This window comes from Mesocricetus auratus, unplaced genomic scaffold (assembly GCF_017639785.1).
Source record: "Mesocricetus auratus isolate SY011 unplaced genomic scaffold, BCM_Maur_2.0 Super-Scaffold_100008, whole genome shotgun sequence".
NCBI lineage: Eukaryota > Metazoa > Chordata > Mammalia > Rodentia > Cricetidae > Mesocricetus > Mesocricetus auratus.
This window is the reverse complement of record NW_024429192.1, coordinates 73,524,490-73,548,720: the sequence shown is the minus strand read 5'-3', so window position 1 is coordinate 73,548,720 and position 24,231 is coordinate 73,524,490. Positions and strand designations below refer to the sequence as shown.

The 24,231-nt window shown below is 53.6% G+C and overlaps 2 protein-coding genes across 6 annotated transcripts; one reads left to right on the top strand and one right to left on the bottom strand.

Moving 5' to 3' along the window:
* Window positions 1–478: 478 nt before the first annotated feature.
* Prodh (proline dehydrogenase 1) lies at window positions 479–17,965 on the top strand. Of its 3 annotated transcripts, XM_005077526.4 has the most exons (14): window positions 479–763; window positions 4,187–4,395; window positions 7,102–7,136; window positions 7,620–7,769; window positions 8,540–8,604; window positions 8,781–8,897; window positions 9,257–9,336; window positions 10,046–10,127; window positions 11,381–11,473; window positions 11,774–11,920; window positions 12,922–13,097; window positions 15,273–15,371; window positions 17,360–17,448; window positions 17,534–17,965. In XM_005077526.4, exons 1-14 carry the CDS (start codon window positions 494–496, stop codon window positions 17,719–17,721), a joined length of 1,800 nt encoding a protein of 599 aa, XP_005077583.1. In that variant the 5' UTR covers window positions 479–493; the 3' UTR covers window positions 17,722–17,965. The 3 variants fall into 3 exon arrangements, with proteins under 3 accessions (XP_005077583.1, XP_021087147.1, XP_021087148.1); XM_021231488.2 differs by having other exon boundaries at window positions 17,360–17,965; XM_021231489.2 differs by lacking the exons at window positions 15,273–15,371; window positions 17,360–17,448; window positions 17,534–17,965 and adding an exon at window positions 14,078–14,256.
* On the bottom strand, window positions 15,860–24,231 carry LOC101838594 (protein DGCR6). Of its 3 annotated transcripts, none has more exons than XM_021231492.2 (5): window positions 24,051–24,230; window positions 23,682–23,842; window positions 20,362–20,462; window positions 19,669–19,809; window positions 15,860–16,345 (listed from the first exon to the last, which is right to left on the bottom strand). In XM_021231492.2, exons 1-5 carry the CDS (start codon window positions 24,158–24,160, stop codon window positions 16,340–16,342), a joined length of 519 nt encoding a protein of 172 aa, XP_021087151.1. In that variant the 5' UTR covers window positions 24,161–24,230; the 3' UTR covers window positions 15,860–16,339. The 3 variants fall into 3 exon arrangements, with proteins under 3 accessions (XP_021087151.1, XP_005077584.1, XP_021087150.1); XM_005077527.4 differs by lacking the exon at window positions 15,860–16,345 and adding an exon at window positions 18,461–18,949 and having other exon boundaries at window positions 24,051–24,228; XM_021231491.2 differs by lacking the exon at window positions 15,860–16,345 and adding an exon at window positions 19,184–19,517 and having other exon boundaries at window positions 24,051–24,231.

Here is a 24,231-nt window from a genome sequence, read left to right as displayed (position 1 = left end):
CAGGAAAGGGCAGTTTTTAAGACAACACTTTAGGCAGGGTTGAGTGATAAGGGAAGGGGCCACCTTCTGGGACAGAATTCTCGCAGGCCTGGCCTCAGCTGGAGGTTCCGTTGCTCGGAAACGGAGGATGCGGGTGTCATGGCACTGACCGGTGGACTCTGAACCCATTTGGCCAGCTTGAGGACAGGATAATCCCAGAGCTAAACATCCCAGTTCCCAAGGGGTGGGGTCTTGGTGGGGGGCAGAGCTGAGGGTGGGCTCAGGAGGAGGATTTGCGGACTGGAGAGGCGTGATCAGTCACGGGACGCATGCCAAACCAGGGCGCCAAGAAAGTCCTCCGGAGGAGAAGGAACCGCTTGCGGGGCGGGACAAAGCTACTTAAAATTAGGGCAGAGCCACTGGGTGGTAGGTGGGGCTTCCGGGAATGGGGCGTGATCAGGGCGTGGCCGACCAAGCGTACTTAAACCACCTGGGCGCGCGTATTGGCTCCGCCATGGCTCTGAGGCGCGTCTTCCTGCTGCGCTCGGTGGCACCACGTGTGGCCGGTCTCTCTACAGAGCCGCAGGCCCGCGAGCAGCCCGCCGCGAGCTCAGGGGCTGTGCGGGCATGGCGAGCGGCCGAGGCTGTACGGCGGCCTGTGCCAGTCGTGGACTTCGGCAACACGCAGGAGGCGTACCGCAGTCGGCGGAGCTCGGAACTGGTGCGCAACCTGCTAGTGCTGCGCCTGTGTGCGTCGCGGGTGCTGCTGGCGCACCACGAACAGGTGCGCGGGTGGGTGGCCCAAACTGAAGAGATTGGATAAAATCACAGTGGTCCAGATAGCCCCAGAGCCTTGGTCTGCCTGTTGTCGGTCTACACTGGAACGCAGTGTAGAAGCTGCAGGTTCTCAGAAACTAGGAAACATGGAGCTTTAAACTGTAACATGGTATCTTTGAAAATGTGAGGGCCTTTGGGGGAAGCAGGATTCCACTTCAGCCAGTCTTGAAGGGTTAGTGATTAGTTAGTTATCTCAAGGTGACCTGTGATGTTTGTAAAGATGCAGATCTGGACGATATCTCAAAGTGGGTAATACTTCTCCTGTGAGACTGGAGGAGCTGCAGCTACACTTAGAACTTAGCCGCTGGGCCACAGCGGGTAGCAGGTGAGTCACATCCCACAACAATTGAGATGGAACAATTGTGCTGGTGGGATCCTTTGGAAGAACTTCTCTGTAAGCAGTAAAAATAAGGGAGTAAAAGAAAGCTCTGGTGTGCGTGCGGGAGGCCAGGTACGTGTGTGGTATAGTAATGGTGGCCAGGGTCATAATGCACTGAAATAATGCCCAGTAGGGAAGAAAGGTACACAGGAAAAGGAGCCCCCCCCCCCGGGGGGGCGGCGGGGTAGAAGCAAGCGGCGAGGACGTTGTGAAGTAGCAGCATCTAACAGGTTGCTGGAAGGGATCTGCCAGAGATGCCAGCCAGGAGGGAAGATGTGCAGCAAACCCACCCCACCCCCACTCCACCTGTCCAACCTGTGCCCTGGGAGCTTCTCTGAGATCTGTGTGGCTGTCATTGGTAGTGGCCTCAGTGCCTCGTGCTGAAGGAAATGGTGTTCAAAGCCAGGCCCTGAGCAGATCTACTTACCGGATCCTAGACTGATGGACCAGACTGAGAACAGCTGACCCAGGCCTTGAGGCTGTAAGGCTCGAGCTGGGGCAGTGGGCAACCGCGCTTTGTTCTGAGGAGTTGTGCGTTAAGGAGCTGAGTTGGGAACTGAGGAGCTGTGAGCTAAGGAGCTGAGTTGGGAACTGCTGCCTAGGATTGGAACCCTTTTGGGGACCATGAAGCAGTCTATTTGACATCAAGACAGGGTTTCTCTGTGTAGCCTTGGCTGTCCTGGAACTCAATCTGTAGACCAGGCTGGCCTTGAACTCAGAGATAACCCTGCCTTTGTCTCCCAAATGCAGACACTAAAGGTGTGTCCTACCACACCTGTTAGGCTATCCCTTTTTGATTGTGAGCCCAAACTGAAGAGACTGAATGCAAATTACAGTGGTTCTCTGGGGCCAGAGGAGAGAACTGGCTTTACTGTCCTTGGTTTCCTGGACATGGATTGAGACGTTTGTGTGTGCATGAGCACACATGCATATATGGAAGCCCAAGGGCACACTTGGGCTGTGCTGGGATTAAAGGCGAGCACCACCAACACCCGTCTTTTTTTTTTTTTTTTTTTTTTTTTTGCTTGGTTTTCTGGAAACACAGTTTCTCTGTGTGATCTTGGCTGCCCTGGAACTTGCCCTGTAGACCAGGCTGGCCTCTGCCTCCCGAGTGCTGGGAATAAAGGCGTGTATTACCAGGCCAGGCTTCCCTGCCCGGCTCTTAAAGAGTTGCTTTTGAGACAGCTTGTCACTATGCGGCCCTTGGCTTCTTGAAACTCACAACATAGACCCGAAAGAGATCTACCTCTCTCTGCCTCCTGAATGTGAGGTTAAAGGAGTTTGCCATCATGTCCGCCTGACCCTGTAAGACAAGTTTTTGTTTTAAACTAGCTTGTAGGTTAGGCTTGCTGACCAGTGAGCTCCAGAAGCTTGGCTGTCTCTGCCTCCCTAGGACTGGGATTACAAGCATACACCACCATGTGTGGTGTCCGGGGATCAAACTCAAAGTACTTATAACTGAACCATCTTGGGAGATAAGGTCTTGTTCTGTAGCTCAGCTGGCCTTGAACTCCTGTCCCTCTGTAACTCAGCCTCTCAAGGCTGAATTACAAAAGTGTGTCACCATGCCTGGCTTGGTCTGAATCTTAAACAGTGAGAATGACTCTATTCCTGGTACAAGTTTTCAAAGACGTCACTCACCTGGATAGGAGGTAGTGCTGCCCTGAGCTCAGGTGTTGACACCCCAGGGCATCAGTGACATCAAGACAGCTGTGAGATGGTGGCTTAGCTTTGGAGTCCTCTTTAAAGTTGCCAGCGCTGTCTGTATGTGTGTCCACCATTCTCAGTGACCGGGAATGAGAGCTTCTATCAGAGATCATCACTCTTAACAAAGGAACAGAGTGCAGAAATCCCAGATGCAGCATGGAGGCTGCAGATAGATGTTGTCTAGCGGCGGCATCTTCATGGAGCCCATCACAGAGTGACAGGGCCATGATGGGGAAGTTGCGAATGTTTAGACTAAAGCGGGCTCCCCACACAGGGAAGGGTTCATTGTCCATGAGACTTGAGGCACCCCAGGCTTTTCCTTTCTCGGAGCTGAACTGGGTGGGCAGGACTGGAGACAGGCTTCTCCTGTGTGGACGTGGGGTTGCCTCTGAGCGGGTACCTAGGGGTGTGCTTGTCACCACTTTGCTGCCATAGCTTGTCTCCTTGCGCCCCATTTCACCTTGCCTCGCTGGGCACCCTCTTTCCTGAATCTAGGTTAGCAAATGTCCGCCCTCACTGTCCACAGCACCGGCTGTCAGTCTGCCTTACTTCTGTGAGGAGTGGCCTTGCTGCTGCTTCCCCTTGGGCATCTCTCATGACGTCTGCTTCCTTCTCCTTTTCCCTGGGATGCTTGCAACCCTGTGAGATGGGGTGAGGTGTGATGAGAAAAGTGTCTGGTTACATGCAGCCATCTTCTGTGGGGGGCACAACTGTCAGCGTAGCCGGTCATCTCTGGATGAGTCTGTGGAGTGGAGTCCATCCCATGGTGTCCTGTAGACAGACAGACCTCTCTCTAGCCATTTGAGTTTTGGGTGTAGCCACTGCTCAGCAGCTGTTCTGGTGGTTAGAATGAAAAAAAAAAAACCAAATACGTGTGGAGGTCATTCTAGAGGGTTACTTCTGTGCTGCCCCCAAGACCACTAAATGTCACAGAAATGTCTACTGCTGTCCCTGGGACACTGCCTGGATCCCCTGCCCCCATTAAGGGGTGGCCAGGCAACTTTCTGTGCCCTGAGGATCCGGGCTCAGTCCTAAGAGGAACAATGTGCTCAGAGCTTCATAGAACCAGCAGCTTGAGAGGGCGCCTTGGTTCTGCCATGCTGCCCTGGATCCGGACTGGCTCAAAGTGACTGTGCTACGGGAAGCAGCCTGCTCCGAGTGGTCTCTATAAAACATGCTGTGCACCGCGTGGCACTGACGTGAAACAGGAAGGAGTAAGCAGGGGTCTTGCAAATTTGGGGAGACAGACAGATGGCCAGACAGCTGCTTTCCTTTGCCTTTCAGTTACTCCGTGTTGCCAGGAAGCTTCTGGGGCAGAGGATGTTCGACAGACTAATGAAGATGACCTTCTATGGTCATTTTGTGGCTGGCGAGGACCAGGAGTCTATCAGGCCTCTGATCCGGCACAACAAAGCCTTCGGTGTTGGCTCCATCCTGGACTATGGAGTGGAGGAAGATCTGAGCCCCGAGGAGGCGGAGCGCAAGGAGATGGAGTAAGGCCTGCTTTTCCGGTGTTGCAAGGCACAGACCAAACTACACCAGGTTGCTAGGTTTCAGCCTCAGCTAGGTGGTGGACAAGACTGGGAGAGCCTTTGGCCTGACTGCCGGCAGCCTTCCTAAGTTGTGCCTAGAGTTCTGGTTTCCCCGCAGACAAGAGCGCTGTGCTCTGTGGGCCTATACTAGAGGGGGGCTGAGTGGTACATCTGCAAACTATGACCCTCGACCATGTCCAGCTCATCACATAGTCCTGAGGCTGCAGTTTTTACGTTTTAAGTGGTTGAACTATGGTTTGTGATACAAAAACTATATAAAATTCAAACTGCCTTTGCGTTTGCAAGGGCAGAGTGGTGTAAGTGTGTGGCTGCTGAGGCTGAGACAGAAACTTTAGGGGTTGCCCCCGCTTCCTGCCCTGCTACAGTCTCTCTTTCCAAGGATTCCTGACTGGCTGACTGGACCTGCAGGTTCCAACTAGTCCTTAGATAGTTTCCTGATCTGCAGATGACTGTGCCTGCAGGGTGTAGAACTTTGCAGACTGGGCCTAGCCAGTCAGAATTGTAGCAGGCAGCAGTGTAGTGTGACAGGCAGCCTGGAGTCTCCTGCTGGCACCAGGAATTTCCCCCAGGCCACGAGGAGAAAGCACAGCTCACAGAACTGCCCTCTTCTCTTGGTAGCAGGGCAGAGTTATTGTTTCCCTTAGGGTGGCAGCTAACTCACTGCAAGCCTGGGCAAAACTAGCTTTCTCTTCGCAAGTGCTGCTGCCTGTGACCCTCCCTGACAGGCCCTTGCTTGGTTTTGGTTTCCTGGTCGATGGCTGTGACCATAGGCCAGGCCCTGTCAGGCCTTTGACTTTACCCTGCTCCTCCTCCCAGGTGGCTAACAGGAGGTGTTGAGGAAAGGCAGTCATGTGAGGCCGTTGGCCCAGAGAACAGAATGTCCGAGTCTGGTCTCAGTCTGGGAGCCCAGCCCCTGCCTTGTGATTGGCCATTCTGAAGGCGGGGTGACCCAGCCCCAGCATCCCCTATGAACCTCACTGATGCCTGGGGATTTGGCTGTGGGCCTTTACCAAGGCTGCTGTTGAATAACCAAATGGATTCCACAGCCTCAGCCTAGATAGGGTGAGCACTGAGTGCTCTTACCCAAGACAGGCTTGCTATGAGATTGGGTGACAGGCCTGCCTGCCCTGCCTATCTGCAGGATCTACTCTTGTCTGTGCCTGTCCGTTGGCTGCTCAGCTCGTCATGGCTGCTTGTGCCACAGGAGCTCTGCTTGGGCTCCAGGACATCAGAAATAGAACTTTCCTTACCTAACAGTGTTTACCCTCCAGTGCCAACAGCAAGTAGTGAGAATGCGGGCCCAGCCCTGCTGCTGGTGTCTGTGCCTCAAAGGATGGACTGCCTGCCTTTGATGATAAGAGGGTGAAATATCACTCTGACAGTGTTCCGAGTCTGTGACGGGGAGGCTGGCAATCCTCACATGCCACCTCCTCGCAGGAAAAAGAACTGACAGAGCACCTGATGGAGTGAGCTGCCCCACAGGCCCAGAGACTGAAGCCTGCCTCTAGTTAACAGAAGAAGGCACAGAAAGCATGGAGGCCAAACCATCTAAACTTTGGGCTGTGGGGCTCTACAACCAACCTTCTTTCTCATCGGGATCATTGAGGAGCCAGGTTTCCTTCCTTGACAGGGTTTCTGCTCAGGGAATCAGCACACTGATAGCCCTCCGGGGACTTTTGTCTGTTTGTACCTGAGGCTGCTCTTATGGAACCCATATCCTCTGGGGAAATATCCTCCTGGGACCTTGGCTGTTTCTGAGGGCAGATGATGCATGGGTTCTGTCTGCCTCCTCATTACAGACTCAGAACATTGTTACCAAATGACTTTTCACCCTCTTTTCTAGTTACATATTGTCCGCATGAGGTAGGTGGAACAGTAGCAGCCTGCCTGGCTCCTTGTTCGCTGGGCTGTGGCCTTGTGAGCTGAGGTGTTTGTAGGGAGCCCCAGCCTCCCAAGGATATGACCTGCCCCTCCCCCCCATAGTTTCTGACCCAAAATCTCCAGATAAGGGTGGCCCAGGTTTGCTCTAAGAGTAGTGAGGTTCCTAGATGGGTAAGGCTCTTTGACAGTAAGACCTGGAAGGTGCTGTCTCCTGTCTCTGCTCCTTGCCATGAAGAATGCTAGGAAGAAGCAGTGCTCAGGACCCTGCCCTGTGGAGCACTTGATGTCTCCAAGTATGATGGGGACCTGGGAGGTTTTCAATGAGGTGACATTAAGGTCTCATTTTCATCTTCCATGGAAATTTCTGGTTTCTATTTGGAAAATAAGCCTAAGAGTCTTAGCAGGGGCTGGGGCATAGAGTGGGAGTAGCCAGGGTGTGCGGGACTCTGTCCTGGAGACCACAGATGTTAGGGGTGCAGACCAGAGCAAGGGGGCACTGTTGCTGGACTGGAGGAGCCCTTTGTACAGGGTGGCTTCTGCCCCTCTCCCTCTCCCTGCCTGACCTCATCAGTAAGAAAGGTTCAACCCACAGGAAGCCTGGGCATCCTCTCCCTGGCCCAGGCAGTCATGCCTGACCCGAGGAAGTGCCAGGTTAACTCAAGTTCATCTGTTTTCTTGAGCCAGCCTTCTGTCAGGTTCATGGTCTGATCCAAGGCTTAGCTGCATCCTGGTGACCCAACCTTTGCCTCCAACTCTGTCCTGCAGGTCGTGCACCTCCGAAGCAGAGAAAAACAGCAGTGGTGAGTTTAGGAATGGGTACTCTCCTCACATCAGCAGAGTCTGGTGGCCATGGAGACATCTGAGCTTTGGGCCTGGGCCAGCCTTTGGGCAGGGGACAAGACCAGAGACTGCCTCCTATGGTAGAGTTATGGCTCTGGCTCTGTGTACCTGACCTACCTGAGAGTTCCTGATGAGACCCAGGCTCCTTGTATTTTTAACAGCTCTTACAGGAAGACTCTGTCTCCTTGGCCTTCAGTAGGCTGCAGTTCCAGCCTTTGTGATAACGGCTCTACTTTCCTGGCCTGATTTGCTGCTTCGTGAGGGTTAGCCAGGGGGACCCAAGTGGAAAGGGCAGGCAGGACTATCAGGAGGGCGACTTCTGGGTGCAGCCAGGCCTATTCGGAGCCCATCTAGAGCGTTGTAGCCCTGGGATGTTGACCTATGCTGGGAGGGTTCTGAACTAGGCTGGCATCTCTAATAAGGTCATATATTTACCTTCCCAGACACAAATAAGAGGGAGAAGCAGTATCAGGTCCACCCTGCCTTTGGAGACCGCAGAGATGGCGTCATCAGTGCCCGCACCTACTTCTATGCTAGTGAAGCCAAGTGTGACAACTACATGGAGAATTTACTGAAGTGCATCGAGGCCTCAGGTGGGGTCCCCGGTGTTGCTAGCTGCTAGGCGAGCCTTGGGCTTGTGGAGGAGGCTAGGGCTGGAGTGAAGGGCTGTGCTCAGACCTTCAGCTCCTTCCAAACGGTCCTGACAGCCCCTGGGGGCACCTCCTGACAAGCCCGTGCTCCCTTGCATGTCCCTGGACCTGTGTCTGCATGTGGTGTCCTCATACTGAGTTCGGGAATCCCCACCCCTCAGGTTGAGGGTCAGTTCTGGGAGCTGAGGACACATCTTCTGTGACTGGCAACTCCTCCCTGTTGTAAGAGAATTGTGGATGGAGTGTAATACCAGTAAGCAGTTGCCTCACGGACCAGGGTGGCCTGTGTAATCATTGTACTCCAGCATTTTGGTGCCTTGTCTGTTCTCCCTGGGGTTGTGTGCCCCACCCAGCCCCTACTCCACTTGGCATTTCTGGGCTCTGTGGCCCATACGTGGATGGCCTATAGAGCTGGCAGCATTAGGAAAAAACTGAGCCACAGAGGCCGCCAGCAATGTGCAGACCTCTGTGGCTTCTTTGTCTGCTGTCTTCTTGCAGGACAAAGGTTGTTCAGCAGCCCTCCCTACCTCTGTAGCAGGGCCTTTGGAGCAGCCATGTGCAAGGGCATTTAGGGGACTGGGTATCACTATGGGTAGGAACTGGCTACAGGGCTGGTTTTAACTATCAGGGAGCCACAAGGTGCACCTGGTCCCTCTGACCCAGACGTTCATCATCTTGGAGACACTCATGGCTCTTCCTTTCGCTTCGGACAGGTGGAGCCAGTGATGGTGGTTTCTCAGCCATTAAGCTCACTGCACTGGGAAGACCACAGTTTCTGGTAAGTGGTGGCACCTTTGACAGCAGAGGCTTTGAAACCCCGGGGCTACTGTGTGCACTGAGAGGCTTCAGACGTGCTCAGATTGGTAGCTGAGCTCTGGGGCTGCAGAGGTGGCCCCAGAGCTGGATGGAGGAGCTGGGCGCATGCTGCAGTGGGGCTCACACCTGCACTGGCAGCTGCAGTTCTCAGATGTGCTGACCAGGTGGAGACGGTTCTTTCATCAAATGGCCGCAGAGCAGGGACAGGCTGGGCGTGCTGCTGTAGACACGAAGCTGGAGGTGGTGGTGCTCCAGGTAAGCAGCCTTCCCCTTCCTTCCCCGGGCACTGTGCAGTGTGGTCTAAGGTGGGGTCTTGCAGCTGTTTGGAGGTGTAGCTGGGGCCCCAGAGAGGAGGGGAAGCAGCGCTGTGGTAGAACTCTGGGCGGCTCCACTGTCTACAGGGTATGGTTGGGGGGTAGGGAGTTGGCTCAGAGCAGATGTGGGAAACGGCAGATGTGGAAACAGGTATCACAGCCAGCTGGGAATGGAACTGCGGGCCTGAGACGAGTGCTGCTGTCACAGGTGATGTGACAGTCAGACAGACTCGTGGTGGGGATGAGGCTTAACGGATGGCGAGAGATGGCAGTATTGACTCCGCCTTCTCAATTCCTAAGGAAAGCATTGCAAAGATGGGCATCGCATCCAGGGCTGAGATCGAGGGGTGGTTCACACCGGAGACGCTGGGAGTGTCTGGGTAAGAGCTGCCCCGGCACAGTCATGGTCTCAGCAGAGCCCCGTGGTTCTACTCCTGGTCACCTCCTGGGAAGGGGTGAGCCGTGGGAATGACAGTGTCAAGGGAACTGCTTCCTGAGATTACTGAACAGGAGTTGATGGTGAGCAGGGGAGAGGCAGCGTTTTCTATGTCTTCTCATAGAAAACATCCTGGGTCTCAGAGCGTCTTCCTAAGAGCCACACTGGCAGGTGAAGTCAGCACCCAATGCCCTATCCTTAGGGACAGAGGTTAGGATTAATGTCACTAGGGGCCCTCAGTCAAGTCAGAGTGCTGGCTTGTGGTAGAGCTGCTGGCTCGGGGGGGCCCTTGCGTATTAGCTTCTCCACGCTCTTGAAGTGGTGTCTACACTCTGCCTAGCCTTCAGTTTTTGGCTCTTCCTTAAGCCTAACCTGGCCATGGAATTCTGTATACTTTGTGTTTTTATTGCTACTGATGCATTGCAAAAATGGTCATGCTTTGGTTTTCTTTTTTTTTTTTTAATTGGGAGCAGTATTCAGTCTTTTAAAGTCAAACACTGGGCTGGGTTTTGTGAAGGCTAAGTTTGGAAGTAGTCTTCAGGAATGGGCTGGTGCGTGTCAGACCCGCAAACAAACCCAGTACCTGGGGTGAAGCCAGGTGACTGGACCCAGAATTCCTGGCTGCCCACTTTGCTGATGTTCTCACCCCTCAGCACTGTGGACTTGCTGGACTGGAACAGCCTCATTGACAGCAGGACCCAGCTCTCCAGGCACCTGGTGGTCCCCAATGTGCAGGTAACCCCTCCCCCATTCCATGTGTCTGCCTACCCATTGTGACTGACTTTCTGACCCCACCACAAAGACAAACCCAGGGTCCACAGTGCTCAGTTGGACAGGGGCCCACAAGACGATGGGTGTCTTGAGAGAAGGGCTCCCCCGCATACCTAGTGTGCGGGTCACCACAAGCCTTTTGGGCTGAACAGGGTCCAACTGGTTAGCTCTCATCTGATCACATGTACTCAGAGGGTGGCAAGGCCAGGTGGTCACAGAGGTGCCCTGCTAAGTAAGGAAGGTGATGCTATCATCTGGGCTTTCTTCCAAACATGGTGGCTAGGTTCCCAGAGTGAGTTTACCCTGAGATGAAGGCCAGGCAGAAGCTGCATTGACTTTTGCAGCCTGGCCTTAGAAGTCACGCCAAGTTCAGTTTGGCAAAGTGAGTTGCTAGTGTGGCCTGTATTCAGGGGGAAGAGGTGTGTGGGACCCTGCCTGCTCTGGGTTTTGAAGAAGGAGCAGCAACTGAGGAACACGCCCTGCAGGTGTTTCTTCTGTGGTGTTCCCAGCCCGCCCCAAACTTTGAGCCACTGCCCTGGAACCTTGGGGTACAGTGTGTTCATGAAGTCTCTGCTGCAAGGTCACTGACAGACTGTGGCACATGGTGTTTGTGCTCAGTGGAGGCAGGCTGCTGGGATCCGTGAAAGGGTGGCTCATTAGCATTGCGGGAGCATCTTGGACCATGGCTGCGAGAGGAGGGGCAGACCTCTGTGCTGTATGGAGTTTCTGGGTGCATCCTGCCAGTTCTCATCACCAGTCCACCGCTGACCCGTTTGGCTCCTTGAAAGTCACATTTTGGTCCCTGTGCTGCAAGTTGGATAGTGCCCCATATCCATGGCTTGAGCCTTTTCTATCCAAACTGGAGCCTTCTGGTTGACTGGGGTCTAGATTCCCTTCGTTTGCCTTTCTTCGCATGGCTCCCTACTGATCTCGGAATTGAAGGCACAGAAATAAATTCCTTGGGGAACAGGCCTGGGCCTGGTGCTGCTTACATGGGCACAGCTTTCCTCACTGGTAGGACAGTGAGCTAGCTGGAAGTCAGTTTGAGGCGTTTTGTCATTGTATCTAACTGGTTTAAGACAAGGTACTGAGAAGGGACCTCTCTGGTTTATTAGGGGACAGTAGAGTAGGCAGCAGAGAGCATTGCTGAAAGGTGACTCTGGCCTCAAGATGGAGCATTGCGGCCCCCAGTGGCCTGACTTCTGCTGTGCTCTCAGACAGGCCAGCTGGAGCCCCTGTTGTCACGGTTCACTGAGGAGGAGGAGCAGCAGATGAAGAGGATGCTGCAGAGGATGGACGTGCTGGCTAAGGTGTGCGTGTGTGTGCGTGCGTGTGCACGCGTGTGCGTGGGAGTGTGGGTGAGCGTGTGGGGGTGTATGTGTGTGTGTATGGATGTGCTGGCTAAGGTGTGTGTGTGTGCGCGTGTGTGCGCATGTGGGAGTGTGGGGGTGTATGTGTGTGTGTGTATGGATGTGCTGGCCAAGGGTGTGTGTACACGGACATGCTGTGTGTGTTTTGGGGTACAGAGCATTAGGGGCCCCAGTACCTGAGCAGAGGGAGGGCATCATCAACCTTGAGCCTCAGATCCTTCCTCCCTGTGCACCCCTCAGAAAGGCAGAGAGGCAGGCGTGCGGCTGATGATAGATGCTGAGCAGAGCTACTTCCAGCCGGCTATCAGCCGCCTGACCCTGGAGATGCAGCGCAGGTTCAATGTGGACAAGCCACTCATCTTCAACACATTCCAGTGCTACCTCAAGGTACAGCCATTCACCTCCTGCCTGCCTCTCCCTGCCTGTCTCCAGTGCTTGACTGCAGAGCCTCTCAGGCAGTGTGACCCACCCCCCTACAGGAATATGCCTTTCTATGGGGCCATGTAACATCTGTTTGGCCCTGCTTTGCACAGAGTCCAGAGCAGCACCGGTGAAGGAATGAACAGGCTACTAACTCTAGAGTGAGTTCAGCCGTGTAGGAGACAGACCCTGCCCAGTGCTGCCCCTGGGCTTACAGGAGAGGCTGGGTCAGTGCCAGTTGCAGAGGAGGAAACAAGACTACCTGGGCCCTGTCCAGGCAAGATGACTCAATGAAAACACTTGCTCTGCCAGTCTGCCAACCTGAGTTTGATCTCCAGATCCCATGGAGAGAGCCAATTTCTTCTATAAGTTTCCTGATTTCCACATGTGCATGATGACTTCCTGCAAACCACCTTCCCATAGTTAATAACACAAAATACAAGTGCACAGGGACAGAAGGCAAGTGGCTCTTTCAGTGTCCCAGGCTCCTCTGAGGACTTTTGCTGACTCTGCCCATTTTTAGCACAGGACCCTCTTAAGAAATCTGGGGGGAAAAATCACTAGACTCCCCTGGAAGATTTGACAGGGCTGAGGAAGTACACCTGGGAGTCCAGAAAAACCCCAAGCTGAGCCCCTCAGCCTGAGGTGGCTACGTTGCTGGGCACCAAGAGGACATGGTGTGTATGGGGCAGTCCCAGACAGGTGGCAAATTGTTCCTAACTGGCCAAGGTGACTCCGAAATACACAGTAACTCCAGGTATCCGGGGTGGCCACCCACTGTCACCTTTCCTTGGGGGTGGAGGTTGGAGGCCCAGCTTTATCCGCATCTGTCTCCCAGATCCTCTGAGGGGCTGGCATGGGCACTCTGAGCTGAGATACACGTGAAGCAGATAGTCCCTGTGCTGCCTGCCACCTTGGCTGTGCTGCCACCACTGGAGCTCCCTGTGACGTCTGAGCTTGGCTTGCAGGATGCCTATGATAATGTGACCATGGATATGGAACTGGCTCGCCGTGAGGGATGGTGTTTTGGGGCCAAGCTGGTGCGTGGCGCATACATGGCCCAAGAGCGTGCCAGGGCTGCGGAAATCGGCTATGAGGACCCCATCAACCCTACGTACGAGGCCACCAATGTTATGTACCACAGGTGAGAGGGCCTTCTGTGCCTTCTTGGAACAATGCATGAGAACCTTGACCATGAGTGTAATGGCCCCTCTCAGGCAGAGCCAGTTTCCTGAGGGCAAAGATGCTATTTCTGCTGCTGTTTTATCTTTTTTCCAAAAACGCCAAATTTTTCCTCTTTTGAATATGGATAGGTACTGGCGTCTGTCCCCAGTTGGCTTCTGCTGACACTTAAAACAACTGGTGTAGCTCACATGGTAGAGTGCTTTGCCTAACATGCCTGAAGCCCTGGGTTTGAACCCCACTACCACATAAATCAGGCATGATTATGGGCACCTTTAGTCCCAGCACCTGGGAGGAGGCAGGAAGATCAGTAGTTAAAAGGCATCCTTGACTTCAAAGTGAGGTTGAGATCAGCCTGGGATACATGGGATGAGAGAGGGGAGTAGGCTAAGGGGAGAGAGAGATCCATCCCAGGTGCCTGGCTCGCTGGCTCAACCGGTCTGTTTCAGCTCCCGTGGCGGGTGGCAGAGCTATTGTCTGCTGTTTATCACTGGGGTCTCTTTGTGCAGTTGTTCTGTACATTGGGGAGGACGATCTATGCTAACTGTGCATTCAGTTTGGATGAGTTTACTAAGCACATAGTAAGCAAAAGTAAAAGAGTAAATGGAGAAAAGCAGAGAGACAGTAAACATTACCAAATCATGGGCTCAATGTCAAGCAGAGACAGCTGGAGTAGCCCAACCAATAGCAAACAAAAGGAACAGGAAAGTGTGGCGTGCACACAGCCAGCTGGGATGTCTAGGGAAGACCTACCCCCCAGTCGGTCCGTCAATCGGTCTGTCAGTCCGTCATGCTGGGGCTCCTGATGGGAGTCCTGGATACGGCTGTTTTCTCTGCAGAACCAGCTTTTTGCCTTTCCCATCGTAAACATTTTGTTATAGGATGTTAACTTTGATTTTCAACTTCTAGCTGTTAAGGACATCCTGTTTTTAACACCCTTAGCTACCGCTTTTCCCTCTCATGGTGAGAGAACCGATATAACGGGGTGGACAGAGGACTTCAGACAGAAATGTGCTTTGATCTGGAGTGTGTGGCAACCCCACTGCAGAGCTGGTGTCTCCATGAACTCAAACAACAGCTTACCTACATAACTGACATTACAGAGCGTGCAGTCAACTGTGGGCCCTCTTCCCGAGGCTGTGTGTGCTCATTGCAAACCTGACGCCCGATCATGTTGTCCCATGTTGAGTCTGCTGCACATCCAGGCAGTGCCACCTGCCCGTGTATACTGTCCGCTCTGCCCCTTGCCTCTTACTTAATTACTCTGTCTCCTACGTCAGCAGTTTCCAGGACAGGTGTCCACCCAAGGGTGTGTTCAGGCTCCATGACCTTTTCTAGTTATAGTAACGGACTCAGTGAACATCCTGCCTTGCTCTGCTGTTCACACGTGCAGTCACAGGGCACGGCTGAACATGTTCCTAGAAACTGACCTATTGGATCAGACAGCATGTGTGCTGTCCAGGCTGACAGTGCCCTCGGTGACAATAACGCTGAAATTCTCTGGTGCTCAGGGATCCTCACCCTACCTGAGCCTCCACTTCTATTTCTTGAAGAGCCAGGACTGTGCTATAGGGCCTCGTCCAGAAGCAAAGCCACAGTTTCAGGCAGGCCCTGCCAGCCCTCGTAGGGTGATGTTGGTCCTTCCTTTCACAGAGCACTACTGCTGGGGAGATGTGGACAAGTGTCCGTTCACCCAGACAGGACTCTAATGGCAGACCCGTACCTTTCAAATCTAGTTTGGTCAACAAATGGATTCATATTGCCATTGCATAACGGTTAGGATTTCAGTGAAGAGCCCACCCCAGCAGAGGCCCAGCTCCCTCAACAACTCGTGGGCAGCCCCATGGAGTCTTCCCTCAGCACTTGTCTCACCGTGGGAGGGGCTTGTGAATCTGTAACTGCCTGGGCTTCCTGCACTGGTGCAGTGGGCTCCTGTGGTAAATGTCCTTGTCTTCCTGACTCTTATGAGCCTCCCTCTCTGATGCTCTGGCTGCAGCTGCAACCAGGATCGCCTCAGCAGAAGCCTGATTGCTGGGTGGTTCTGGGTCCTGCAAGCTGCTTCCCTCTGCAGAACCAAGAGGGGTTAAGGTGGTGGTTGGCCTGGAGGCAAGCTTATGTAGGACTGTCCCCGTCTCAGGTGCCTTAACTATGTTCTGGAAGAGCTGCAGCACAGCCCCAAGGCAGAGGTGATGGTGGCTTCCCACAATGAGGACACAGTACGATTCACACTCTGCAGGTAGGATCTGCCAGCCTGACGTGGAGGCTTCTCAGGGCTTGTGGGGGGCAGGTGGTGCAGGGCTCTGAGAACGCACGGGACCCATTAGGAACTGCTAAGTGTTTGGTGGCAGTGGTAACGTGAAGAGAGCAGCCACGGCCTAGTTACCCAAAGTCCCTAGGCTTGTCTTACCCTCTAAGAGTTCATAGCTACATTAGTTTTTAAAATACCGATTATTTACTTCAAAAATAAATGTTAGGTGACAAAAAATGGCTAAGAGACAGATCTAGAGTTAGGTCCCTGGGAAGCTTTACAAGTGTGACCCCCCCCCCAAAAAAAATGAAGCTGGGCCGTGGTGGTGCATACCTTTAATCCCAGCACTTGGGAGGCAGAAGCAGGCGGATCTCTGTGAGTTCGAGGCCAGCCTGGTCTACAGAGCGAGTTCCAGGTCAGGCTCCAAAGCAATATAGAGAAACCCTGTCTTGAACAAACAAGAAAATCAAAACAAGTGTGGCCTCATGTTTATCAAGCATTTTAAACTGCATTGGAATTTCATATGCTCATTTTTCTCTTTACCCCAAGGAGTGCAACTTTGGTAGAGTTCTAACAAGTAAAGTTTTAGAAAGTTAAGAAATGTCATAATTATGTATCTCATACTGTAACCCATACCAGGGCCCCAGTGATTCTCATTCCCCACCTCCATGTTCCTGGATTTGGATACAAAAAATTTGGTAGACCCTGAACAGTGGTCTGCTGAGTCAGCTCCCAGGAAGCATGCTTGGGTTCCATGGCATGGTGGGCTAGCCCTGCACACAGGCTGGGATACCCTAGGAAACTTCCCGGAGGAGCAGTGAAGCTGAAAGGCGGGGCTGGGCAGAACGTCACGGGAGCCTGCAGACACTGCTTGGCTGCCAGCTAAACATGTCAGTGGCCTTGTAACAGTCTTTGTTCAGGATGGTGCCTCTCACAGCTTGAAATGGCACGATTAACTATGACTGCAAGGAGAGAGCAGTGAGGGAGAAGTCAGCAGGCCTCTGCACATACTCCACGGCCACCTAAGATGTGGACACTGGCGTCTAGTCTTGGAGAGAAAGACCTGGGAAAGCAGTGTCCTGCAGAGCTCACCACGCTCCTGCCAGCCTGGGGCAGAGACAGGGGACTGAGATGATGTTAAACCGTCCAATCGAGCGGAAGGAGGCTGGGGAAGGGACTTCCAAGTGCTTGCCATGTAAGCATGAAGATTGTAGTTTGATTCACAGAACCGTCCAATCGAGCGGAAGGAGGCTGGGGAAGGGACTTCCAAGTGCTTGCCATGTAAGCATGAAGATTGTAGTTTGATTCACAGAACCCATGTAAAAAAGCTGGGTGTGGGGGTAAGAGCTTATAACCCCAGCACTGGGGAGGCAGACACGGGAGGATTCCTGGGGCTTGCTGGCCAGCCAGCTTAGCCAAATCATTGAGCCCTGGGATGATGAAACTGTCTCAAAAATCAGTGGATGGCTCCTGAAGAACGATACCCAAGTGGCCCTCTGGTCACATGCATGAACATACATGACCACTAAGCACACGCACATGAAATGCAATGTGATCCAGTCATAGCTATAGATTTCCTAGTAGCCAAGTTAAAAATGAAGTTATTTCGATTTTCCTTTTTGAGTCAACATGTTGACACTTTCCATTCAGACCAAATGACAGCTGTGCAGCCAGCAAGGGAGAATGAAGCCGGGCTGGGTTATCAGTCCCTAGAGCAAGGCTCACAGTGCCACAGAGAGTACTGGACATGGAGAAGGGGAGTCAGAGGCAGTGGGATGGGAAAGCAGGTTCGATGCCCGGGCCTTTCCTGTGGACAGGGAGTTGTACTAGGGAGACTTAGAAGCTAGAGCAGAGCTCACATCCCTGCCCCTCCCTACAGGAGACTGGCTACAATGTAGGAGCAGGGAGAGGCTCAGAGATGCATCAGGGTGCCTGTGTCCTGGGGTGGGTCCTCACCAGCCTGGTCCCCTTCACAGGATGGAGGAGTTAGGCCTGCATCCTGATGACGGCCAGGTGAGCTTCGGACAGCTGCTGGGGATGTGTGATCAAATTAGCTTCCCACTAGGTGAGCTGGTTGTCCTGGGTGCATGCAGGGGGTGGGAGGGGCACCATGTTGTGATGGGCTCTCACTCACAGCTGTGCGTGTGTAGGCCAGGCAGGATTCCCTGTGTACAAGTATGTGCCCTATGGTCCCGTGATGGAGGTGCTGCCCTACCTGTCCCGCCGTGCCCTGGAGAACAGCAGCATCATGAAGGGTGCTCAGCGAGAGAGGCAGCTGCTGCGGCAGGAGCTCCACAGGCGGCTGCGCACTGGCAACCTCTTCTACCACCCAGCCTAGTCACTGCAATGGCCATGCCCACACCTACTCCACTCAACCTCTTACCTCTCGGGCAGGGCACAGCTTTGGGTGGGCTGGGGTTCTCTGTGTAGCATTGGCTGTCCTGGAACTCACTCTGTAGACCAGGCTGGCCTCAAACTCACAGAGATCTGCCTGCCTCTGCCTCCCAAGGGCTGGGGTCAAAGGCAGATGTCACCATGCCGGGCGTGAAGCCTGCTTAGTGAATAAATAATTTTGTACGTGAGAGCCACCACGTGCTTTTAGTGCCTGCACATGAGTCAGCTGTGAGCAGCAGAGGGGCTGGCCTGCATGGGGTATTACCTGGAGTTGCCAGAGGCCATTCCAACCCAGGCACTGGGGACACTTCTGCCTGGCTGTAGTGACACCCAGCCACTTAGATCCACATCCCAGACCCACAGGTTTGGATGAGTACAGGCTGCACACAGATGCTAAAGCCCAGCTCTCCTCCAACCCGTCCTGCCCCTCACCCTTCACTCCAGTTACTTAAGCCCTACCTGGGTTTGTGGCAGGGCTCCTGCCTCCTGCTAAGCTCCCCAGTTTCACACAGCAGTTTGGGGTGGGTTCTTAGTGTCTTAACTGGGGGACCTGGTCAGGCAAAGATGATAATGAAAGGCCTAAGGGCTTGGCTGGGATCTCAGAAGGCCACTTGGCTGTCACTTGGTAGCTCCAGCATGGCCAGAGCCATCAGGAAAGAATCCTAGCTAGCATGAACACAAACCATGTGTTGGGGTGTTTATTTTTCTAGGCCACACAGGACTTGGGCTCTGGAGCTTCTATCCAGGGCTGGGGCTGTCAAGGTAGGGGCCATACTAGAACAGGGCAAACCCAAGCCTGGAGGAAATGTGGGTATGCCCAGAAGGTTAGACATTAGAAGCGATAGTCCCACTCAACATTCGTCATGGGGCCTTCTCACAGCACCATTCCTACTGCTTGGACCTCTCCCCCAAATCCGAACAGAGGATGGTGACAGGTGCAGCCAGGGTTTAGTCAGTGTCTCCTCACAAAGATCACACTTGTTGGCAGCTGACAGTCAGTAGTAGCTCCCTGAAGCTTTCTGGCAACAGTGACAGGATGGAGTTGACAGCCATCCTAGGCAATGGAGGACAGCAAAGACCCCACTTGGTCACAGGGCTGCCTTTCCCCCTTGCCAGCCCCTCTGCTGCAGCTTCCTGATGAGCTCCAATAGGTTCATCTGCAGCGTCAGCTCCTGGGATGTAAAAGAGGCCCTGTAAGGGCCAGTCCAACACCCCATGCCCCCTTTTCTTTCTTTCTTTTTTTTTTTTTTTGTTTGTTGTTTTATGAGACATGGTTTCTCTGTATTGTTTTGGAGGCTGTCGGTCCAGCCTGGCCTCAGAGATCCTCCTGCCTCTGCCTCCCGAGTGCTGGGATTAAAGGCGTGCGCCACCACCGCCCGGCGCCTCCTTTTCTTAGCCTAAGACATACAAGAAGATGGCAGGTAGTGAGGCTAAGGGGAAGCTGGCCACGGGCGGGCAGAGGTAGAATCTGGGTACCTAGTCAGGCAGCAGTCTCACTGGTTTTCTTAGAGTGGCTGCGGGGCGGCTAGCATGCGGGAGGTAGGTAGAAGGCTCTGCAGGGCTGGACAGCTGGGCATCACTTCCGTGCCCTCCCAGGGCCTTCCACCTCAACTCTGCATGCTGAACCAGTGTGCTGAGACTCCAGGTGGACTGGTGGACTGGCACTGCCTGTAATTCCTGTGCTTATGGCGAGGCAGGAGGACGTCAAGTTCAAGGCCAGCCTGAGCAGCACAGCAGACCCTGCCTCCAAAAATAAATAAAAAGCAATATACTACCCTCCACCAAAAGAAAACAATCCAAAACAAACACAAAACAAGCTCCAGATAGAATGGGACAGAGCCTTCAGGGGCCAGGGGCACAGGTTGTGGCAGGGCTAGCCTAATGTGCTGACCTGAGGATTCGTGGTCACGTAGAAACCAGCTACCCCTGCCTTCTCCAGTGTGCTCTGCTGGTCAGCAACCTTCCGGTCCAGTTCCAGGACAATCTTGCGATCCATTGCCTGCTGCTCCTCCCGGATTCGATGCTCCAGGGCCTACCATGGCTTGAGTCAGGATGGCTCCTGCTAGGGCTTCTGCCCAAGGATGCCTCAAACACATCCCTCCCTGCTATTTCCTCCTGGCTACCCTGCCCACCCACAGTGGTTCTGGTTCCAGGGCTGTGGCATCCTTGTTTGTGGCTCAGCAAAGGGGCTCCATAAGGCTATACCGAACAGTCCAAGCTGGAAATGCCTGTGAGACCTGTCATTTACTCTCTGGAGCCACCATCCTCACCCCTATCACCGTGGCTTGTGACTTCCCGCGGGCCTCCATCTGACGCTGAGCTCCATGGTATAATGGCCTCTTCCTGACTGTCGTGTTATCTACCACTGCCCTTCGTCACTGTGACTCAGTGACTGCTCCAGTCCACAGAGAGGCTTGTTTGGAGGAACAGGGGAGTGGCAGATGGGCTGTGACTCTCCTCTCAGTCCCCATGGAGAGAAGCCATGAGCTGGACCTCACCAAACCTCCAGCGAGCCACGAGCTCAGCTTCTGAACCATACTCAGTCCCTACTCTCCAGGCCCAGCTATCCCATCCCAGGTCCTACCTCCAGCTCGCGCTGCTGAGTTGCCTGGAGCACTGGCAAGTTGTGGGGCCGGCAGGTTTGCTGGGCTTCCAGATGCTTCTGCCTCAGAGCCTGCCTGAGCACTAGGATGGAACGAGAGCTGTCAGCAAGAGCAGGTGTTGGGAACAGAGGGGCAGCCCAAAGCTACGTTAGAGGCCTAGTCTAAAAAGTCCTTCACCTCCAAGGCGCTAAGAGGACTGTAGGTTAGGCAGGTATGGCAATGATCTCAGTACACACAGTGCAGGGACAGGAGGCAGACGGTGCCTCTGGTGGCAGTTCTAGCTGTGCTATCTTGGACATCGTCCATAGGACATCACCCAAGGACACCTACTGACGCATTAAAGAGCCAAAGGCATGTGAGCATCTAATCAAGCTTGGTGCTACCCTACAGGTAAGCAGAGCAACCCCAGCTCAGCAGCCAGAGGAGGTGAAGGGTATGTACAGTAGGGTTCTGCACTGGGAAGTCTGGTGTTTTACCCTCTACCAGCAAGCAAAGTACCTGGTCCCTGATACTGTGCCACACATATGGACAAACGATCTTCCCTGATGGAACAGGGAGATGGGAGCATGGGAATGATAAGGATTGTGATCGCAAAGTGGAATGCACCACACCAATCAGCACATAAAATGGGAGTGTGACTGGCTGACCCCGAGCAAACTCAATCCCTAATATACTTACTCCTAGAAGAGTCACAGGACAGCTCTATTCAAGAGGGTTCCTGAGGTCTGATAGTCTCTGCAGCGCCTCTAGTTCCCAGCATTCTGTATGTACCCCAATGATACCACTATCACTGCTGTTTGAAAACAGGGACCACCTCAACATAAATCCATCAACACAAAGGCAAGAAAGAGACTGCCTAATTATCTGGTTGCAGTGAACATGAGGTAGACACAAGGCTTGAGGCAACGGGTACATGTATGAATACATCATCTCCTTCAATCCACTTAGCCAACATTGCTAAAAGTCCCAGGTCAACTCCCAGATTTCATTCTGGTTACTTGCTCAGGGATGGCCCATCCCAGTCACCACCTATTGGATCTGACTGAAGGCAGTGGAGGCTCACACTGCCAGGTGCACCAGAGTCTGGTCCAAGCCTTCCGAAGGACGAATGGCAAAAGCTTGAGACATCCCAAATAAAAGGGCTCTATAGAATAATGGTCAGTTCCAGGTCAAGTCAGGGAAGAGCAAGAAAAAGTAGGAGAGGACACCTTTCCTTTCTGATGCAGGAAGGAAAGTACCGAAGAATGGTGGATAGAAGAGAAGAGTCAGGGGAAGCCTGGCTGGTCACACTGAAAGTAACGAGCAAAACAGGGCCTGGCCCAGACCTGCAATCCCAGCACTAGAGAGGCTGAGGCAGGAGGACTACACTGTCTCAGAAAACCAAAAGGGAAAAGGAGAGAAAGGACTGAGTCACGTACTTTAGACTTGTGAACTAGATACAACGTATACTTCTGTCAAAACATTAGAAAAATAGGGCTCAGTCGCTCCAACATTTGGTAAAGAAATAAAACTTATTGGAAAACTGAAGAGACTTCTCATCACATTCTGAAGCCAGCATTACCTTCATACCCACAAAACTATTTTAAGAAAATCACAAGGCTGTTGTCTATCAGGAAGAAAGGCAAAGCCCCTATGGTTTTCATGAATCAAATCCAACAGACAAGGATGGGAGGGGACTCAGGAAAATGTGTATGGATCCTGAGCACCCAGGTCAAAGCTGGGCACAGCAACTGTTCTGTCGCTCAGAACTGGGGAGGTAGAGACAGGTTGATTGACTCCTACAGTTCACTGGCCAGTCACGTGATCAAATCCGCGAGCTCCAGGTTTGGTGTCTCGCAAACTAAAATTCGGAGCAGCAGAGAAAGATATTCAGGGCTGTGCTGGCTGGGTTTTATGTCAACCTGGCACGAGCTAAAGCCATCTGAGAGGAGGAAGCCTTGATTAAAAAATGTCTCCATAAGACTGAGCTGTAGGCAAGCATGTAGAGCATTTTCTTAATTAGGGATGGGGGAGGACCAAGCCCATTGAAGGCCGTGCCACTCCTAGTGCCACCAGAACTTGGTTGTCCTGGGTTCTGTAAGAAAGCAGGCTGAGCAAGCCATGAGGAGCAAACCAGTAAGCAGCTCCCTTCATGGTCTCTGTGTCAGTTCCTGCCTCCAGGATCCTGCCCTGTTTGAGTTCCTGCCCTGACTTCCTTCCATGATGAACAGTGATGTAAGACAAATAAACCCTTTCCTCAAGTTGCTTTGGTACTGGTGTTTCATCACAGCAATAGTAACCATAACTAGGACACCATGCCTACCTCTGGCAACCACACGCATGGCCACACAGGTGCACACATACATGTGTACACGCACCGCATGAACACGACATGTAAACACACAATTAAAAAACAACATACAGCCGGGCGGTGGTGGCGCACGCCTTTAATCCCAGCACTCGGGAGGCAGAGGCAGGCGGATCTTTGTGCGTTCGAGGCCAGGCTGGACCGATAGCCTCTGAAACAATATATAGAAACCCTGTCTCGTAAAAACCAAAAAAAAAAAAAAAAACAACATACATAAAAAAACAATACATCATGACCATACAGGATGCATTCCCAGAATGCAGCTCATGCCAGGAACTTAGAAATCAATGTCACTCACTGTAGTAACAGAAAAAAACACCTGATCATCTCCATAGGAACTGGGAAAGGTTTTAACAAAAATCCAACACACATTTCTAATGGGGAGATCCTGTCTGGCATCACAGACACTGCCTGTCCCAGAGAAGCAGGAAATGTTTGCATGCAAACATAACTCAATATAAAGAACTCGTTTAGCATGTCTGAGGCCCTGGGTTCAGCCCTCAGTATCAAAATCCAAAGCAATAACAGAGCCCAAAGATCTATAGCAACGTATTAGTGGAGAGCACGGGGACATTGTCACATAGTCTTTCAACTTTCCTAAAACGTGTGAACCGAGTCAAGCGTGGAGCAAGTAAGATGGAAGGGAGACCCGATGGTACAACGGGAACAGCCTCGTACAAGCATAGGAAAGGGCTTCAGTGTGGACACCGGAGGGCCATCAAGCCTGAAACTCAAATGGGAAGGTGCTCCAAATAACGGATTATTTAACCGGTACGACAGAGCTGTCCACAGACCTACAAACAGCGAGGTTGTTGGGACCTGGGGAATCCAAGTAAGACGTTTCTGAGCAGCAGGCTAAAGGGACAGCTAGGGCTCTGCACCCCTGACAGTCTACCCGAGCCTCCAGCGGCCAGAGACGCCCCGGGGGAGGTCCCCCCGCCCCGCCCCCGGCACCTCGGTGTTCGTTCTGCAGCCGCAGTCGCTGATTGTACAGGCTCTTCTCGGTGAGGTGCTGGATCTCCAGAAGCCCCTGCACGATCTCGAACACCGTGCCATCGAGCAGCGCCAGGGCCAAGTCGCTGAGCGTGGTGTAAGACAGGCGCTGCTGAAAAGAGCTGCGGGCAGACCGCCGGGTGAGCGCGGCCCTCGCCCCAGCCCCGCCACCCCCCCCCCCCCCATCCTGCTCCCGCTCCCCGCCGCGAGCCCGGCCCGCCCCAGCTCCAGACCTCAGCTCCCCGGCTCCCGCCCCGCCCCCGGCCCCCGCCCCGCCCCCGGCGCTCGCTCCCGCCCGGTCCCCGCTCCGGCCCGCCCGCGGCCACGCACCTGGGCAGCTCTTTGACCAGGCTCTGCAGCGCTGACAGCAGCTGGTAGTGCCGCTCCTGCTGCCGGGCCCGGTCCGCTGCCTCGTCCCCCGGGCTCGCGTAGCGGTCCATAGCGCGGCCACCCGCCGCCCCTCGAGCCAACCTCTCGGGCGCCCCGGCGCGGCGCGCCCCGCCCCCTTACG

Excerpts from the sequence above, each read along its gene's own strand:
- Prodh (XM_021231488.2), top strand. The coding sequence starts at position 494 with ATGGCTCTGAGGCGCGTCTTCCTGCTGCGCTCGGTGGCACCACGTGTG. Across the intron at positions 7,137-7,619 it reads AGCAGAGAAAAACAGCAGTG|ACACAAATAAGAGGGAGAAG; the intron begins GTGAGTTTAGGA and ends TTACCTTCCCAG. Across the intron at positions 7,770-8,539 it reads GAAGTGCATCGAGGCCTCAG|GTGGAGCCAGTGATGGTGGT; the intron begins GTGGGGTCCCCG and ends CGCTTCGGACAG.
- LOC101838594 (XM_005077527.4), bottom strand. The coding sequence starts at position 24,160 with ATGGACCGCTACGCGAGCCCGGGGGACGAGGCAGCGGACCGGGCCCGG. Across the intron at positions 19,810-20,361 it reads CTCAGCAGCGCGAGCTGGAG|GCCCTGGAGCATCGAATCCG; the intron begins GTAGGACCTGGG and ends AAGCCATGGTAG. Across the intron at positions 18,950-19,668 it reads ACGTGACCACGAATCCTCAG|GAGCTGACGCTGCAGATGAA; the intron begins GTCAGCACATTA and ends TTTACATCCCAG.